The 20,015-nt window shown below is 41.3% G+C and overlaps 1 protein-coding gene across 15 annotated transcripts in view; it reads left to right on the forward strand.

Annotated features, from left to right (window-relative positions):
* KALRN (kalirin RhoGEF kinase) overlaps positions 1 to 20,015 on the forward strand; it is a 446,039-nt gene that overhangs the window by 216,288 nt on the left and 209,736 nt on the right. For all 15 annotated transcript variants that reach the window (XM_015289974.4, XM_015289980.4, XM_040703547.2 and 12 more), the window contains 2 exons: positions 4,525 to 4,656; positions 8,334 to 8,564. In XM_015289974.4, coding sequence (XP_015145460.2) covers positions 4,525 to 4,656; positions 8,334 to 8,564 — 363 coding nt within the window. The remainder of the gene's footprint in view (positions 1 to 4,524; positions 4,657 to 8,333; positions 8,565 to 20,015) is intronic.

Genomic DNA, 20,015 nt, shown 5'->3' on the forward strand with positions numbered 1-20,015 from the left:
TTGGTTTTGCTCCCTTTGTTCTGTTGGTAATGGAAGTCTTGATGTGGATCCAGCCAGTTTTCCCACAGCATGCCTCATACCAGTCTGCTATGCAGATTCTTTCCTTCTCCAGCATGATAAGCTGCTACCATCGCTTTATTCAGTGCTTCCTACTGATTGAAGTTCCCTGTGATGCCAACAGGAAGCAAGTCTAGTAGGATCATAATCTTTCAGCCTTTGGCACGCCACAGCCCGCAAGGAAATTGTTGGCTTGGGACAGAGATTTATGAAAAGTTCTCCGATCTCATAATATGCAAGCTGAGCAGGAAATAACTTGTTTTTCAAGGTCTCTTCCTAAAGACCCCACACAGCACACTGCACAGAATGCAATTTGTCTGTCTTGGAAGGATGAAAGGCTGAGTCAACCGTGCTGGGAATTGAACCTCACATCTGTCTTCACATGCCTCGGAATCACATTGCTTTCCCAGCTCTCATAGCAGATACATGTGGCATGTTGAATTGAACTTGGCTGGATGAGTTCCTGTATCAAAGCTTGGTTTTTGCTTTGTTTCTTTCTTTTCCTCCTTCTCTGCCTGTATGTTTTAGTGTGTGCATGTGTCTTCCTTAATTTTTACACACATATTTTAAACATACCTAACCATTATAAAAAAAAAATATGCCAAAGAAAATGGGGAAGGAAAAAAAAAGTGAGAAAGGAAGGAAAGATGAATCTTGCCAGCTTAGCCTCCAGCCAAGCTTCCTTCAGCATGTGTGCTTGATCAAAAGCTGGTAAACTAAGTTCCAAACACTTGCTATGTCCAGGTGAGGGTGCATGTCAGGATACTCAGTGAAGTGTCCAAATGTCCCTCGATGCTGCCTGCTACAAATCTTTCTTTTTTCTTCTTCTCATGCTAGCATGAGGTTCTAGTGCAAAAGAGGATCTGCTTGCATGTATTTTGGTATACCTGAGGCTATTCTAAGTTGCAAGGGAATATAGGATGATGTGCTTTATCTCAGTGTGATTTTGAGAGAACTGTGCTGAGTTACACCAGAGGAGGTTCTGGCCCACTGACTGCCAGGTGGGGGAAGCAGACATACCAGGTGTCCTCCCTTTCTTGGCTGTAATCTCTGATTGTGTGCTGAATTATTAATAAGGCGCTTACTCTACAGATCCTGTCAGAACAAACAAATTAATGTCTTTAATCAGCCGAGAGATCTAAACCAATTAATTCTGGGTCAGACTCTACCCTCAGAAGTGCACAAACAGAATTACTATTTAAAGGAGTAGGTGCTGAGTGCATGCACTAGATATTTATGGCGATTCTCTGAAAACTGACCCACAGCCATTCGTATTACCTTCCTCCCTAGCCAGGGAGACTACTGTGCTCATCTCTGCCTCCATCCCTCTGAGCATCTGCTGTTTGAGTGAAGGAATTGAAAAAGAGAGGAAAAGAAAAAAGGGGAAAGAAGGAACGGAAAAGACAGTTGACATCTTTAAGATGCAAGGATAACTTCAGCATTAGATAGGGAAAGGAAATTCCAGAAACAACATCAGGAAATATGCAGTTAGTCTCATCCTTGCACACCTCAAAAACAAAAAAACAAAAAAAAAAACAAAAAACACACAACAACAACAACAAAAAACCCCAAAACAGAATATAATTATGCACGTGTGTGTATCAATAAATATTTTAGGCCACTGAAGCCTAAAAAGAGTTTCATTGCTCTCTTTCCATCATCCCCACCACCTCAGGATGACAAAGACAGGCTAGAGTCTGTTTTTAATTTCTCTGGGACCTGGGAAACCACCCTGCTTAACCTGCAGTTTTCATTCATAGACCTAAGCAGTAAGCAAGGACTGTGCAAAAAACATAAACAAACATGGGCTACAAAAAGTCAGAGCTGTATTCTAGAGCTTCTGGGTGATCCAGAATAGGAATCATGGAGGAGAGCTGGTGAGAAGTGGTCTAAGAATCCAGTAGTGCTGGGCCTAATACAGCCTTTGTGATGTTGGTGGATAGGTTATGAGCCAGTAGTAAGTGTGGGTTCTTACCTTAAAGCTACTTTCTGGTTAAATCAGAGGCACAAAGGTATCTTAGGAAAGATCTTATTTTTAGGAGAGATTTTTCTTAATCTTTCTTCAGATCTTGAAACACATGTACAATTACTGGAGTCTGTCATTTCAGCTTTTATGCTCCCAATAGGAGCTATTCCAGTCTATGGGCTAACTGGAAATTTAAGCAATTAACTTCAATTATATTTGTCCTTGCTCCTGTTCCAATTGCACACTTGTAACTTTAAATGTGTCTTTTTTTAACTCAAGCAATGATTTTGTCACATGAGTATGTTTCTTGCATGAAGAGTTACATAGAATAAAGTTGCTTGGCTCCACCATGGTGCGTTACAAATAATAAATATTGACATAGCTGCTCTTTTTTTTTTTACAAAATACCCAGATTGCTGGTCTAGTGGTATGAAGTAATACTTGTCAGAAATCCTTAAAACATAACTTACTCTCCCTCTATGAACTCCACACGCCAACAGGCTGCATTTCTTACAGCTTCTTAAAAGAGGACATCAGCTGCTCCTGCTCGTGGTAGGAGTGTAATTGCTGATGTAGTTATTGATGAGACATTGCCTGTGTACAATAAATATACAGAAGAAAGGTAGATGTGAGACGAGCAGGCAGTGATGCAGTTAGGTGCATAGAATCTTCTTGAGATGTCTCCCACCTACTGTGCAAAGCGTGCTCTGGGGGTATTGGGCATAGGAGTAACAAGACTGTTAGAGCTTGTACAAAAATGGGTAGAATTCAGCTGTTCAGATGAGAGCTGCAACCGTGTAATTCTGGCAGCAGGAGCACTGTAAGGTGTAGAGGTCCTTTGTTCACTGTGTCAACTGAGAGGTTCATGTAACAGTCCCAGAAGGGATTGGCCTCGGATCCGTACCCTTAAAACAGACTAGGAAATGATGTGAATTCCACCAGCTCAGCAAAAAATAAGGCAACTTCAGCTTTATGGAGAGGTGTTTGGGAATTTTCTCTGAAGAGATCTGACAGATCAGGAGTCAGATTAACACAAGAGGACCTGGTGTCCTTGCCTCCAGTCTCCTAGGAAGCATAGTTCTCACTGGTAGATTTGTACCTTGTAGACATGAACATTTAGGGCATTATCTTTGTTGCTGAATCTCTGTATTTGCAATGCAAACACTTTATAGCCTTGATTACACAGCAGCATAGTGAATAGCATTACAGTGCTAATAAAGAAGGATGCTGATGCCTGAGTGGAATTGAAATTCTTTACTTTGAATCTCACAGCCCTTCGCTCTGTGAGGAGTGCTTTACTAAGAAGCCACAGGTGATCACTCAAGGAGCAGATAAAGCTGTGATCCTGTCGTAGTGTTGTGGTGTTACAAGTTCATCCTACAGGGCACTGCACCTGTTTTATAATCAGCTGTTCATTTCCTATACGGAGCCCTGAAGTATGGCAGGCTGGTTTAGCAGAAAGATGGAGGAGGAGAAAATATTAATGAGTAATAATGAGGTGGCATCAGGCAGTTATTACAGACTAAATATGAGCATGGTAGCTACTATATCGTTGGAGTAGGCCCTGCTTAAAGGAAGAAGACAGGAACCTTAGAGACTAAATTCCACCCTTCTTTTACAGAATAGGCAGCACCTAGGAGACCTTACCCAATTTGTTCTGCTAAAGAGCATCAGCACTGCTTTGGAGGCCTTTAAGAGTGGAAATTTTTTTTCCATCCCTCTACTCCCCAAGCCCGTTCAGTTTCTGGCTCTCTATTAAGGCTTCCAACCAAGGTGCTAAACCATATCAATTGCAATGGCAGTGCCTTTTTTTTTTCTCCCTTTCTGTGGATCTCTGCCCACCAGGAACTGGACTGAGACCAGGAGCTCATTTTGAATTGGCTGCTTAACAGCCATCAGATGGTAATAGTATCTGATCACTGCTGACCTGGGCTGGGACCAAATGTGTGACCTGGAGGTTAAAGCCTTGGTATCCTATTAGCAATCCCACTGAGCTGGGAGCTGCTTGAATACAGACTGTCTGCTTTTCACTGAAATGAATGTCAGTATTGATTTTAATGGGAGTTTTCTATTGCCCAAATTAGAGTTAAGTACAGGTGAGTGACCAAGGGATGTTTGACGAGTAAGATGATGGCAAATACAGCTGGATCCTCCAGTGCTTCACACTGATGTTTTCTTTCCAAAAATTGCAGGCTCCCTGCTCAATATGCAAAGACTCTTAGAATGGGTGTATTCTGAGCCTGGTTAAAGAAGCATTTGTTTTTAATTCAAAAGAAACAGAAAACATTCCTTTGAATAGAGGTGCTCTTCGGGAGGTAACCGGAATCTGCTTTTCCAATGTCTTCAAAAGGACCTCTTTATAACTGTTATGTTCTCTTCAGTTCAGGCTGCAATTGTCAATGGCACTGTAGTTTTTCTAAGTGGCATTCTACTCAGTTTTCTGAAGCCGATGTGGTGGTTTTCTGTGTCGCTGTTGCTCATTGTTTCTGTAATTGTTTCAGTTCCTTTCAGGTGTGGATGCCTGGTGTAAAATGTGCAGTGAAGGAGGCCTCCCCTCAGAAATGCAAGACCTGGAGCTGGCCATCCATCATCATCAGTCTCTGTATGAGCAAGTAACACAGGCCTACACAGAGGTACGTGCTTCCCAGAGGAGAATGTGTCTGTTAAATGCGAACAGATACTTGACTATGGGAAGTCAGCTTTTCTGGGGGGAAAAATAATTAAAAAAAAAATAATAAAAATGTAGGTCTGTTTTCCATTATTGCAACTCTTTGAAAGAAGTCAGGACTATCTACTCCCAAACTGGGGACTCCCAGCAGCCTGCTTGCAAGGGCCCAGCAGGACAATCTCAGGGACAAACCCCAGATAGAAAAGATGAAGAATGTAAGTGATGTTAAATAGCAATGGCTTGTTTTCTAAGCAGCATGAATAACGTTAGCCAGGAGAAAAAGTGATTCTGGGTTGCAATCATGAAGTGCAGTTTCGAATTCAATACTCAGGCTTCTCAAGAGCAGGAGGTTGTGTGAGCAGAGGACGTTCCTATTGGCCTCCGGGTGGAACTGTGAATTTTATGCACATTTCTTGTCAGAAACTAAGGTTCTCTGATTGCACTTCAAAATATCTCTAAAAAACAATAATGTTTGAAACCAGCATTAGTTCAGCAGCCTCAGCCTTAGCTTTTGTGAAATGAAAATTATTTAAAACACATTACAAAAGCGTCCTTTAATATGCATATTGCTTTTGCTGATGCTTCCTCAGAATGCTATAAATTGTCACAGACACAGCTGTTTAAAACATTTCTGCATTATTTCCCTAATAAGCACGTTTTTAGGCATTCTGTAGAACTGCCAGAAAGGTTACAGTCTGTTATTTCCGAAATGTTCATTCCTTTGCCCACGGTTACGTAGAGAGCTAAAAAGCTTGGATTAGACTTTGGAGCCCTGCCTCCTATCCACATGCTCATTTCTCAAATCTAGACAATGTCTCTTGCCTATAGAAATTAATGCTTCTTTCATAGGATCTCTTTGTGGTGGGATGAAAATTGTAGCTTTCACTTTCTTTTCCTGCGGAGTCATTGACAACCTGTTTCTATTTCTGTAATAGTAAGATATTTGTAATAGAATGGACACTCATTGAAATAAACCCTTAAATCTGGATATACGGGCCTTTTCCATCCTGTTACAGAGGAAACACTTTAGATATTCTGCAGGAATGTAAGAAGAGATGCCCAAAGAATCTCAGGGAAACTCTTTATTTTCCTTTTTACCATGGTTGTAGCCATAATTATTTGCCTCCTTCCTTTTCCCTTTCTTTACTATTCATAATAAGTGGGGGAAAAAATGGTCAGATTTCCTTTGACAGATACAGCACTGTCACTTAGAGATCACAGGGGCTGCAAGTAATGCTGGGTGCGGGTCCATTAAGTTTAAGGCTTTTGCTACACCTCTTAAAAACGCGTTGTAAGTGAGATGTAAATGCGACTAAACTGGGTTCTTTATGCTTGTGACCTTGCACAGTCCTTGAAAAATCCAAAATTTTCCCATGAAAAGAGATGTTGTGATTTATATGTGTTTTGCAATACAAAGGGGAGTGGAAATGGCTAGAAGAGCGGAGATAGTTCCTCCATTTGTGAAGCTGTTCCTTTCCTTTCTGTAAGATGAAGAAAATATGAAGTCCTAGATTATGTATGAGATCTTTGGAAATATTGAGCACCGCTGGTTGTCTATCACCATGCTGCTTGACATATGTTTACTGTAGATTACCTTCAGTGTGACAGGACAAGCTTATAAGCTACAGAGCAGGAGAAAGTTTCTAATTGTCTCTCCTATATGTTAATGATTTTTAGCAGAACAACTTGGGCGCTTAATATCTGGCATTTATCTCTGGCTGTGCAGACAATGACTGCGAGGTTGCCTGTCAGGGAAAAATCTTAACTGGTGATCTCTGAGGCTCTTCAAACAGACAGGAACAAATACTTGATGGGATAGATTCAGACCAACCGAAAACCCAAATGGCCTGTAGTGAATTCACACAGTGAAGTTAGTCAGTGGAAAGAGTGAGTTTCTGGTCTAATAAGCTGCTCACACGTGTGTGCATGGCCTTGGTTTCCTATTCCCAGTGACTGGATTATTGCCAATTATCTTCTCACAGATAAAATGGGATGCAGCCTGCCGTGCCTCCTTCCCTGCCTAGATGCTGCTGCTTCCTGCCTAGCAGCCATTGCCACCTCCACCGGGTTGCCAAGGAAACACCTATGCCTCGGTGTTCACTGCTAAAATCCCCCCCATACTCCCACTGTGCACTGCTGTGGCTGTGACTGCTCCCTCCGTGACCTCAGCAGGCTTCAGCCTGTGCGGATTGCTCCAGCTGCTTTTTGGCAGCAACCAAATCTGAGAATGGAAAGCCTCTCCCTGCAGGCTCTCCATTTGTTTCCTGATCTAATTCCAAATCGCCCTGAATATTAAAAAAAAAAAAATAATAAAGTCTCCAAGGATCCACCTAAGCCCACCTAACAGTCACCGAACGTGATGAGAATTGACTCCCAGTTCTGCCAGTATAATTCTCAGAGACTCTTCATTTCTCTGCAATTGCACCACACATCTACTGCTCTAACAGCCTGGGATGTGGCATAGCTTGCCAAAAGACTCAGGTTTGGGATTCCTGGGCATTTGCTACGTTTGAATGAGCAACTCATAATATGGAGATAAATGAGACTTGAAAATCCTTGAGACATGTTTGAACTTTACTAATGATCAATATTGAAGCTGGATGGAAAGCATTCTTCAAACCACTCTCTAGCAAGGTTGGTGGCTGTGATTGCATAGAAATAAAAACATGTTTCCAGGAAACCATCATTTCTCTGCATATTTCTGAGGGAAAGGAGGAGAGTGGGCTGAGAAAAGGGAGGGATTCCATTAGTGTCTTTATTAAATGTTTCTGTTGAACAAAATATTTCAAGTTTGCAATCCATAGCTCAAAAAATGTTGCCTTGAAATGTTTTTAGAGAACCTATGCAAGTATATTGTTAAGAGTATTTTTGCTAGGGTAGGGTTTTTGGTTGGTTGGTTTTGTTTTTGTTTTTTGTTTTAAGTATAATCTGGCATTTAAAGAATCTAGCATTCTATTTTTTTAATGCCCAAATGCCTTTGCATCTGCAAATGTTTTTCAGTATGCACAAAAAAAGGTTGCACATGTGCAGAGGACTTTCCATTTGCCTACAGGCTGTGTAGCCCATTGAAACTGGAGGCTACAGATGCCTCTGAGCACTCCTGGGGAACAGAAGAGTCACCATCCTATCCTCATTTATTTTTTCACTGCCACTGAATGAGATACAGAATCGGAGTGTCACACCTCAGAAGGTGTATTCCTACTTAGTAATCCTACGATGAAAGGACTCTCCCTTATCATACGGAATATGAATGACTCTGCCATCTGTGGTTTTCTTAAAATGCCACCTCCTCATGTAAATAGGCCCCTATTGCAAATGCCACCTGTCATCAGCTGGTGCGCATCAGGAATTCTGAGCGCCCGTGTGTCAGAATGTCACATCATCTCGGGATCGCTGTGTCTGTGCAGTCCCAGCGGAGTGGTACCCGTGCTGCTGCTGAGTGACACAGCAGGCCCACGAGGAGGCGAAGGCAGCACTGCATCTGCAAGTACAAGTCCAATAGAGATGTAATGAGGGCTTTCTTCTTTTTTTGACTAAAATAAGGAAGAGACGCAGGGGAAAAAGAATCAGCTAGGTTGTTCTTTCTCAGCTCTTGAATGTTGGAGTATCAGCTCAGTGACGGAGACTTGTTTCTTCACTCAGGTAAGCCAGGATGGAAAAGCCTTGCTGGATGTCCTGCAGCGTCCCCTAAGCCCTGGGAATTCAGAATCCCTCACTGCTACTGCAAACTACTCCAAGGCTGTGCACCAGGTGCTGGACGTGGTACATGAGGTCCTACATCACCAGCGGCGCCTGGAGAGCATCTGGCAGCACCGAAAGGTCCGGCTGCACCAAAGACTGCAGCTCTGCGTTTTCCAGCAGGATGTTCAGCAGGTAACACTGTTACTAGAGGAGATAAGGATGATCCTTTATTTGCAGCCATGAAGGTAGTTTGGTGACTTATCTGGAAGGTATTGCCACTAGCTGGATTATACACGTTGCTCTATCTGTGCTAAAATACTGATGCACCTCTCAGTTTCACGTTGGAAGCCATCAATCGGTCTGCTGATTATTGATCAGTCCATTCCCTACAGGAATGTGACACTATTTTCGATGGTTAATTTTTCACAAGTGAGCAGTTGGCTGCAGGTGCTTTACTGTTACTTAGAGAACAGTGTTTAATAGAAAAAGAAGGATTTCAAGTGTAAAAAGCAATTGAACTGCAGTGTGTTTCATCTTCCTGTGTGGAAGGAATACTGATACAGGTCTTACAGTGGTGGTGTTTGGATGATCTTTGTGTCATTACCATTTATGCAGGGCAGGTACCTGTGCTATTAGCCAGTGAGCCCAAATGAACTGCGCCCCCTGAATGTATTGAGCCCACAGCACAGAAGCAGCTCATACCATAGAGGCTCACCTCTAAGAACTCAGGCTGCAGGTAAATAACATTTGTCTCCCAGAGGAACCCATCTGAATGCACCCAGCAGCGTAACTGACAGTATGTACGAGATGCCATTGTTGTAGTTGCTAAATATGCAAACACAGTCAACAGATGCTACAGGACTCTGCTGGTTCAGAAGGGTGTGGTTTGTTTATGGGCCCCTGTACAGCCTGAAACAGATGTTGGTAGCAATATGGTACTTGCTTTAAATGAAGAGGCTGAACGCTCTAATTGTGTTTATGGAGCATTCTAATGTCCCTGGGGTTCCTTCTGTCTTTGCTTTCCTCCCAGTGAAACACAAGGGAGAGACAGAGCAACAGAGCTGTCGAATGCGGAATAGACAAGAACCAGCAAGGAGGGGAGAGACAGGCAACTTGTATGCAACATGTACATTTGTGGCCACGGCCGAAGTGCACCAGCACAGGCAGATCTGTGGCTGCAGATATCCCTTGCAAATGTGTGCATTTGCATTTGTTTATTTGATACCATTGGACCATTTGTTTGGTAGACTTGAAGCCTGCAGAACTTCTACCTGCTCAGTCTCTCCCTATAAAACCACACAAATATCCATGCCTTATATATAATTTAGACTGAGATTTTATGTAACAGATGCTTAATTTAAGCAACTTCACTTTCATTATGTATCAGCAAATCCTTCATGGTAATGAAATTCATAAGCCATATATTAAGTACAGCACATCAAATAGAATGCTCTCTACAAACTATATGAACTTTCAAGTATTTTTTTAATACAATTTTGGGGGTTAAAATGTCTAAGAACAAGGTATTGTAAATTCTGATATCTTTACATTTTTTCCAATTGTAATATATACTGTTGATAGGAATTCTTATTAGCTTAGGTGTTCTTCATCTCCTAAGGTGATTTATGGTTTTGTTCAATCATTCCATCCAAATTTTCTCTCTTGCATCTTTTGAAATGACTAGAAATGCTTATGCAGTTCACTCAAGAAACCCACTTGGGACTTTAAATTCCCACTTATGCAGGGCAATGTGTCTTTGTCACTGGTTTCAAAAGGAATAATGTATTCTGTGTGTAATGCAACTTTTTTTGAAAGGAGAGAAGCAAGTAGTAAGTGTCAGTGAAGTACAGTCACTTCAGAGAGCATTGCACTCTGTATGAGTTCTGTTGGCAGCAGTCTTTCCAAATTTTTCTCTTAATATGTAGTTATCTGGGAAGCAACAACTTGATGACAGACGTGTTTCTGTCCCAACACACACTTACATCTCTTCATCCTGCTTAGAAAGTAGAGAGGAAGAGATGAATCATTCTATTCACCAAACAGCTGTACTATTCAAGATAAATCCTTTGTAACTCATAAATGAAATTATTAGCTGCACAGAAATATGAAGTGGAGATTCCATGAGGAGGAGGGAGATCTCTCTGGGTATGTTGGCCTTTTGTTTGTTTGTTTTAAGTAATCACCTCCTAAGTGCAATTTCTATTATGCTTACGTTGTAAAATACCCATCAGCTTGCAAGTGAAGCTGTCAATTAGTAAGCGGTCACTAGCCATAAGTAACACTTATCCATCATCATTTTCTGCCTTGTCAAAATTTAATAACCCAAAGGTGTCTATCTTCTGGGTTTAAATCTACAAAGAAAAGGATGTGGGAGAACAAATCCTGACAGGAGAGCCCCGCGTTTGTTAGAGTTTGCTGTCTTCTAGACTAGTAAGGATACAGTGCAGTTCCTTTAAGAAAGATGATTCTCTTCCCTGTCCACCCAGCTCAAAATTAAGCATGCTATCACACTGCAACTTTACCAGGTTTTCATAGGGAGATCTTGCAAAACTGGCTAGCTAGATGAAAGCTTTATGTAGGTCAAGCGTGTTTCTTTTGGGCTGAATTTAAGGGTTAAGCTGTGTTAAATGGGATTCGTTCACTTAGGATTATAGCATCAATAAGGTTGGAAAGGAGCACTAAGATCATTCAGTCCAACCCTAACCTGTGTCCTTCAGTGCCACATCTCCATGTTTCTTGAACATATCCAGGGATGGTAACTCCACCACTCCATCCTCATTGTCTTCTACACCATTTGCAAGACCAGAGTACACACTGTATGCATTACTGGCAGGTCATGGCAGTGATCTCGATAGTTTCATGCTGACAAGGAAATAGTCTAATTTCATTTGAGTTTGAACTGGGCAAAGTACTGAAAACTACGAATTGAAAGAAAGAAAAGTGATTTGTATTTTGAGATAGAAAGTCAGGCATCCTTACAGCCATTCCATAACCAAAACAGAAGTTGTACTGTAGAGTTAAAAAAAAAAAAAAAAAAAAAAAAAGTTTAAATAAACACAGTGGATTGCCAAGTTATGATACAAATATAAGCAGTGTTACGCTATAAAATGTCATTAATCGCTACCTAACACCACCAGGCATTATCAAAGATTATTTGCTATTAAATCGGTATTTTAATACAATGATATCCGTTTACACAAATGAATGAAGGCAAATAATGGTATGCTAAGAATGAGTTATAAATACATAGCATTTTAAAGAAGAAAAGTAAGTGAGTGGAGTGAAACTCATGGGAAACAGAGCAGCATTCACACAACAGAGAGGGGAGATAATTTGTGAGCAGTTAAGAGGCTCTACACAGGTATTAACTAACTAGCAACTCTTTTAACACCAGAAGTATTTGGGATCATTATAAAAAATGTGAGACTGCCAAGTGTGTAAAAATACCTCATTGCTTCAATTGCTTTTTAGAAGTTCTCTATCATTTCAGATAGGGATGAGCTGCGCTCTTTGATCTCTCGAGCACAGCAGTGGGAGGATGCACTGAGATTGTGCCCTGCAAGGGAGGAAAAAAGTCCCTTTGACATCCATACTGTTATTCTGTAATTGTTACATATTTTTTGGCCCATTTATGGCAGCTTTTCCTTTCTGTCTCTCTCTGGTGTTCTAATTGCAGACTACTTACTAGCATATTTACACCATTTCAATTGAATTTCCTATTGAAAATTGGGATTATTCTCACGCCATCTCCAATTTTGCCTCCCTCCCCATTACATCCTGATTTTCCCCATCTTCATCTCTCCATTTTTAATATGTTCCCTTTGCCTTCATGAACAGCAGATGTTATTGTGCAGCCTTAGAAATAGCTGAAGTTTATAACATTGTTCTTCACTCCATTGCCTTCTCTTATCCCCTTGGTTTAATATGGGCAAGAATTTTGTCTGAATTCTGTCACTTCATAAACCTACCCAAATGATGCTGTAAAGCCTGAAGCATACCTATTAAAGTAGAAGGAAAATGGAGACCCATCAGATGCATTATTGAAATGCTCTGTGCATGCCTTGAACTTGGAATTTTAAAGCACTTTGGTGGCAGAATAGTCAAATTGCAGCTCTCATTCTGCAGGCTTCATTCCTTCTCATGTAAATTCTCAGTCTTTGTATCCATCCGTGCATGCACGCACACCAACACTCAGCCTGACACAAGCAGCCTTTCTCTCTATGGATTCACACAGCTCTCCCCGGGCCACCGCTGATGCTGCCTCCTCGCTTTGCTTTGGTTGTGATTGCTGCCTGTAAAGGAGGAGCTGAAAAATAGGTGGATGTAGAAGTCCTGTCTGTGTTGGTGAAGTTTTTTGGCTTTTTACAATGCCTTGAGTTGGCTGGGCTAGAAAAATGGAACAGCCTGCTTGTGCACACTAAACACCAGTGGCAAACCACAAGATGTCAGTCACTAGTAAACCCCTACTGGCAAGTGGGTAACTACTTACTGAGAAAGCTAGGACTTTTGCCATGACAGCTGTAGTGATGGCTCAAATCCTTTTTGTTATTAAAAAAGGTCATGCTAGACCAGTGTCAAGTTCACCTGGTATTCTCTAAACTTGTGGATCTGTGTCCTGTTGGCTTCATGCCCAGAGACATTAACGACCATAGTTTTTGTTTCCTTGTGTGGTTCTCTGCCTCTGGTGATGGATAAAAAGGCCATGTGGCCACACTGATATCATTACATCTACCAGCTGCCATTGCTGTGGGAGACTGCAAAGTATTGCAGAGGAAAGGCTGTCTCTTCATAGCCATGTACTTTAACTTGTAACGTGTCTGGCTTTTACTGGTTGAGAAACCAGATCATGCTCTGATCCTGACATCACTCGTATGGAGAAAAATGTCCTGCCAACATCTATCTGCCTCCATACGCTATCAGAATGGTGAACAATCCATGTGATCCATGTGATCTGTGTAGTCCATTTGCAGAAGAATGCTAGAATATTTGAGGCAGTTCATGATTCATTTAGCTTTCACACAAGATTGTAGAGGATTAGCTCTGTACATCTCCCACACATGCACGAATACACTTGGTTGTTTTGATTACTTCAGAAGGGAATGAAGAGTTCTCCAAAATTCTGTAGTTTTCCATCTAGTCATAGTTTCTTTCAAAGGCAGAAGAAATCAGACTGAGTATCTCCTTTAACGTTTTGTTTACAATAAGTGCCTTCATTGGGTCTTGTAAAACAAGAGATTTATTTGCAAAAAATAACAAAGAAGAAAGAACATTGTAATCAAGTCAAGATTATATTTTCAACCACGTGATTTCAGCCACAGGACTCTGCAGAAATACACATGATCTGTGCGCCATCTGAGTGGACTTAGCCCACAGATACCTACCACTGACAGATAAGTAATTAAGACACTAAAATTCAAAGCATTCCAGGTAATTTTCACAGCTCCTTTGGTAAATTTATCAGGTAATGAAATGTACTTAATATTTGTCACTCCTATATTTAAATTGTCAAAGTATTACCGGTGTACTTTCTCAGAGCGTGGAAAGTACGTGGGCCCTTACCATTACCACCCTTATGGTTGAAGAGGTACTTGATAGTGAGTAGATGTTTTAACTCTGGTTGTGTTGTCTCAAAATATTAATGAGAAAGGAACTCAGGAGCCAATAGTGGTAAAACTACTTGGCAACCTGATCTCAATGGGGAAGTAACAGGAGAGAAAACAATCATTTGTCTGTGACTGTGGGAACAAATACCTGTGCTTTTATGCTGAATAACCCTGTCATTCCAGCAACAGTTGAGGCCAGAGTGTCCACACCTGGATCTGATATGAAGATTTCACCATAGAGTTCTGATAGTTGACAGTAAAGCTTCTGCCTATGTGTCTCTAAAGGGCTAACTTAGTATGATGTGCACATGCTTACAAACCCACATTCTGTCCCTAACAGCCTCTCACTCAGCGCTGACCTGGTTTATTACTGATGCAGTAAAGGACAGTAAGACCAAAGTGAAAGGATTTTTGTTTGTTTGTTTCCATCCCCTCTTTGTCACAGACCACGCAATAAAACAGCTTGGCAACTGTTTCTTTAGAGCAATTTTCATTTCATCCTTTTATTCCTGCCAAAGGAGTTGGCACCTTTTCAGTCACTGAGAGCTCAAGTCTAAGCAGTGATGGGATTTGTGGCCCCACTCATCTTCTGAAGAGGATTGACAGGCAACCAACACTGACAGTGATTTGAAAGTAAAATGGTGTTATGTTTGTGCTGATTAGTATCCTGCAGATAGTACAAAATGAATTAATAATGACACGGCCATTTAAATAACACAAGGGTTTGTGTTTCTGCCCTGGTAGGCAGACTTACCCCCTTTAACCACTGATCAGTGTCTGGTGTAAGAATGCCTCGGAGATGTCTCAGGCTACCAGACTAAGAAGTTAATCACTTTAAATACTTCAAACTCACAGGAGAGAGAGAGAGAGAGCTCTGTTCTGAACTTCTGACAATCCTTTTTAAATATAGATCGTTATTATCTTGTACTTCTTGTGCCAGAAGTCTTCACAAAGAACTATAAGTTTAAATTATTGCATTTTCACCTAATGATATTTATTCAGGAAATTCCTTAAGGCTTGTTGATTAACAGTACTGTATCCTCTGCATAATTTGATTTAAAGTGTAACTTGAAATTATCTGGAATCAACCTTTTATCTTTCCTCCTCTGTATAGTTATTAAGCTGAGCAGACAATTGTTCTTTGTGCTTTTAAAGAGTCACTGATTAAAAAATAATAATGATCACTTTTTAATTTCCACGCAGAGCAGCAGTGCTAGGGATATCAAACTTCAGGGGCCAGCTTCAGTTACTAACTGAAGTTTACTTAGCATTGATGTAAGAGCAGCGCAGGAACGCTTTGATGAGCTCCACAGCTGTCTTGGGAAATGGGATCTGAAGAAATCTGAACCAGCCAGTTTGATCTCTGAACCTACCAAAGTGAAAAGAGGAACTGAAAAAAAAACCCACCACCTTTGTGCTCCAAAAGGTGTTTTTCTTGTTTGGGGTACTGTGCGTCCTTCAAGACCTCATTGTTATAGATGGGTCTGTTTTGCTGCTTTCTCAACTGGAAATGTTTGGATTCTTACTGAGAGTTTAGGAACCTTTGGGAAGGACTTCTAAAAACTTTTGCAAATCCTACTGATTCCTGCAGGCTTTGAATCTGTCTCACAGGGAATGAAGAGGATGTCATTTGATGTATGCAGAAGAGGAAAAGGTGATAGAATGATACAGTTCTTTGGAGGTAGAGGCAACTATCTGGATTTATCCTGCCTGTCTTCGAGACTGAAACTCAATTATACAAGTCAGGAGCCTAATGCGCAGTCTCCTTTTATAGTAGTGGAGAGATGCTGGCATCTGCAGAGAGTGACTCAGTCTGTCTAGGATCTGAATTGTATGTTGGATAATTCCCTCTCTTACTGTCACTGTCAGGGAAAATAATGAGAAAGTAGGCTGCTCAGACCGTCCTTCAATGTACTGCCTGATGTTGGGTGAGATAGATTAGGATGCAGGAGCCCAATCCTGTATGGTTCTGAGCACCTCCTACCAACATTCTAGGCATCTCAGTGCCTTTCTGATCCAGGAGTCACTCTGCAGCAAACTTGAGAAGCCAGTCCTAGCGCAAAAATTTGGTGGTTTTACTCTTAAGCAGAACTGTCCTCTTTATATAGCGTATCCTCTTTGTTTATTTCTATCCTAGAATTGTTTGCATGTCAGCATCCCTGAAAATACAATGTTTACTTTATTGTTTTTGAAAGGCATTGTTGGCTTTCATTCTCATAGCAAAAGAGGAGAAAAAAATCAGACTTGTCTGTTACTGATTAGGCCCACAAAAATAGTAGGGCTGCAGTGGTGAAAAAAGGGAAAGAGAATTTTCTTCAGAACTATGTTTGGTTTTTTTCTAGAATGAGAAGTTGTCACTAAGGACACAGAGAAAAATAAGGTCTCTGAATAAATGTAAGCTGGAATGCAAGAGGCTTTTTTCCCCTGCATCCTTAAGAAGTAACAATAACAGTAGTACTTCTTGCTTATTGTGGTTTCTTTCATCTCAAGATTATGGGTCTTCTCAAAAGTTGACGTTAAGTGACTTGCCAAAGGTCACTGAAAGCTTCATGGCTAGAGATCCTCATGTCAGGATGTCTGATTCGCAAATCCCTTTTCTAAATCTTCAAAGTCATTGCTACTCCAGGTTTAGCCCTTATGAGACTCTCTTACAGGATTTATTTGGACTATGTAAAAATGAAATAAAAATGAAATAAGGGTCTGTTATGCTAAGAAATAAATATGCTATTTTGGGCATTGGTTTAGGAGTCTAAAATAGGCATTCTTTTCTACTCCATTTGTTTCCCGTGATCTCCCCTCCCAGTTACCTCCTCACATGGTATCCCATCTCTTTCATGATGCAGCCTGTCACTCAGAGTGATCAATCCTCTTTCATATTGCTTTTGACCGATGGCCAACAAAAGGTATTTTCATTTGTGAGTAAAAAAAACTAGCCAGACAAGAAAGAGTGTAATGATAGGTGGTTCCTAAAGCATAACCTTAACTGTGTTCTCCCGCATGGAGCAGCTGTTCAGCCAGCTAGTTACTTTCTGCCTCTGGCAATGAACTGTGCTCATGATTTGGGATTATGGAGAATTACTGGGTAGCAAGGCCTGATGTAGGCTAAGCAGATCTGGCACCAGGACCTGTTTCTGCTAGCTGCTCCTCTCCAGCTTAGTCATTCCTTTACCTTCATCCCCCTCCTTCCAGCAGCTCTACCGTACCCACAGCACAAACTGCTTCCCCTTGCTGTGCTCCATACAGCTATGCTCAGAGCTCTTTGCCCTGTTAGCCTCTGTTTCATAGAATCCAAGATCATAGGTTGGAAAGACTACTTAAGTTCATCTAGTCCAGCCATCAGCCCATGCCTATGACTACTCTACACTGTCTCCCTCAGTGCCACATCCACCCTTTTCTTGAACACCTCCAGGGACGGGGACTTCACCACCTCCCTGGGCAGTCTGTGCCAGTGCATTACTGCTCTTTCTGAGAAGAGATTTTTCCTAATATCTAACCTGAACCTCCCCTGGAACAGCTTAAGGCTATCACCTTTCATCCTATCGCTGTTACATGGGACACCTCCACCTCACCACAACCTCCTTTCATTGTAAAGAACAATAAAGTCTCTCCTAATTTTCTCTTGTCCAGACTGAACAATCCCTGACAATGTTGCTATTCTTTGTTTCAGCAGCTTCCCTACCTTACTAACATGACTGAAAGGTTCTGGTACTTCTGTCCTTGGAAGACAAGTTGTGTACTCTTTAAGATAGAACGCAATGTTTTAGCTCACAGGAGGCTTTTAAGCAACTTCTTTTGTTTCATATTCCTCACAGAGAACTCTTAAAACAAAACCTCTTGTTTGTTTTTTAAAGTTGTGATCTTTGGATTGCAGTTCTGGAAGCCACTGCCTAGGCTGGGGTGACCCCCAGGCATTTTTAGACAGAGCTGTTGACCCAACCTCCTGCATACTATTACAACTGTAAGCATTCTTTTATGTTATGCTATGATTCCCTTTTAAGAAAAACATCCTTCAAATGTGGAATCATGTGAAACAAACGTATTTCAGGTCTGTTTGTGGGTCTTTTATATTTCTCCTCCCTTTGGTCTGATAGTTCCTTCCTTGTCTCTTCTTTCCTGCCTTTGGAGTTTTTGGATGGGATATGTGTTGAGGGATGGAGAAAATTACTTTTTATTTTTGGCTTTAGTCACACACAAACATTTTGACCTTGAGATAGTTTCCTTCCCAAATCAGGATGAAAACTTAGGAAAAAAGAAGTCACAAAACAAACCTTTTTTTTTTTTTTTCTCTTCCCTACAGCGAAAAGTAACTCTAAAAAAATCAAAACTATATTTGGGGTATTGCTCGTGCTTGCTTGCTGCCTCAGGTTTTTCAAAGTGTGTGAGTTGCCTGGAATCCAGAAGAGTGGGATGGTGAGGTTATCAGATGCCATATGCTGGGAGCCATAAAGCTAAGAGAGAAAAAAAAAAAAAGTAAGAAAAAATAAGATTTTTCACAGAAAACTTAAGCTGTGGGGAAAGTGAAATTTTCATTATGAAAAGGTGCTGTCAAGGAATGTCACTGTCCTTCGCACTACCTATGAGTCTCATTTCTGGAGTCCTTTATGTGGCTTCTCTTCTCTCTTGAGCAGCTCAAGGTTGCTCCTTGATGAAAGGACTTTTCCTAAGTACGGTCCTGATGGCACGTATATCCTAGTTTATTTTTACATCATCTCAACCAGTCTGTCCGGAGACTGAGGACCCAGAATCCATTTGTTTGCCTCCCCTCATTGTCTTATCCATGGCCTCCTTTGATCCATCTGTAAGGTCACTGGCCCTTCACCCTTCAAAACTCTTGGGAGATCCATTTCTGCTTTGACCTGTAGAAGAAATCAGCCGTATGGTTGCGGGTAGGTTACACAGCCGTGCAAACAGCCTGAGCTTTTTGTTTTAGTTCTGCTCTGTCTTTCGTGCCCCTGATAGCTGAGAACTGCCATGATGAAGAACAGTCACTCTTGGCCTACAGGGCACTCTCTTTCATCCTTGTCCTCTGATATTTCCTTCTCCCCCATGGGTTTGCGCTTTCATATTTGGCCTGTAGTCTCAAATCAGGCCAGAGCCTCCTGGGGGCTGGCGTGATGCTCAGGGGGCTCAAGGAGCTCTGACCCTGTCAGGGGTATTTGAGGATGCTGCAGTGCTGTACCATCTGTTGAACTTTTCTGTTACTACATGCTGAGATCCCTTTGCCCCTGCTGAAGTTTGTTCCCTTACTAAAGCTGTCTTGCTGTGTGCTGTGATTATAAGCCTTGTTAAATGAAGGTGATTAAATCATTTGTTCCCAACAGTAACCTAAAGCAGTGCTTCATTCAGTATTCTGGTCAATCAGCATTTTTCCCCATGGTGAAACAGACACTCAGTGTAGTGAGGAGCATCACCATTGGGCCTGGAGCATAGTGCTTGCATTAAAGACTACTCTGTTGTAAAGCTCATCCTTGCTTTATCAGTCCTTTCTAATTGTTAATTGCCTTTAGACATCTTATTTAAACTAGGAACAGTTTAGTTGGGTTGATGCTATCGAGATGTAGATAGTGCTCTCTTAGTTCATGTCTAAATTAGTAGAGTAATTTCTGTGTAGAACAGTGATAGCGTTTCCAAATGGTGACCCATAGCACTGAAATTAGAAGCCAGCCATGTCCTTTGCTTCTATTCTGTTGAGTAGATGAGCTGTTACCCAAGGTAGATGCCTACCTGCTTACCATTATACTATTACGCTTATGCCTACACTAACATTTATGCTCTGGTTACAGCTGGTGCTGAAAAACATGTAGAAAATGCATTCAGGGTTTGTTTTGTTCCCCTGAGCTTTTAGAGGCTCCCACTGAATTGTTAGCGGTAGCAGTTAATTGTGTCATTATCTCAGTCTGACGAAGTATTTTACATCAGTAGATTTCTTTCTCTGTTTCACAAACAAGAGAACAGAGGCAATGAAAGGGGCCATAAAAAGAGCAGGGATGGAAGTGTGGATAGCAGTCCTGATTTTTGAGTCTTTATCCATTGTCTATTA

This window comes from Gallus gallus, chromosome 7, assembly GCF_016699485.2.
Source record: "Gallus gallus isolate bGalGal1 chromosome 7, bGalGal1.mat.broiler.GRCg7b, whole genome shotgun sequence".
NCBI classification, from domain to species: Eukaryota; Metazoa; Chordata; class Aves; order Galliformes; family Phasianidae; genus Gallus; species Gallus gallus.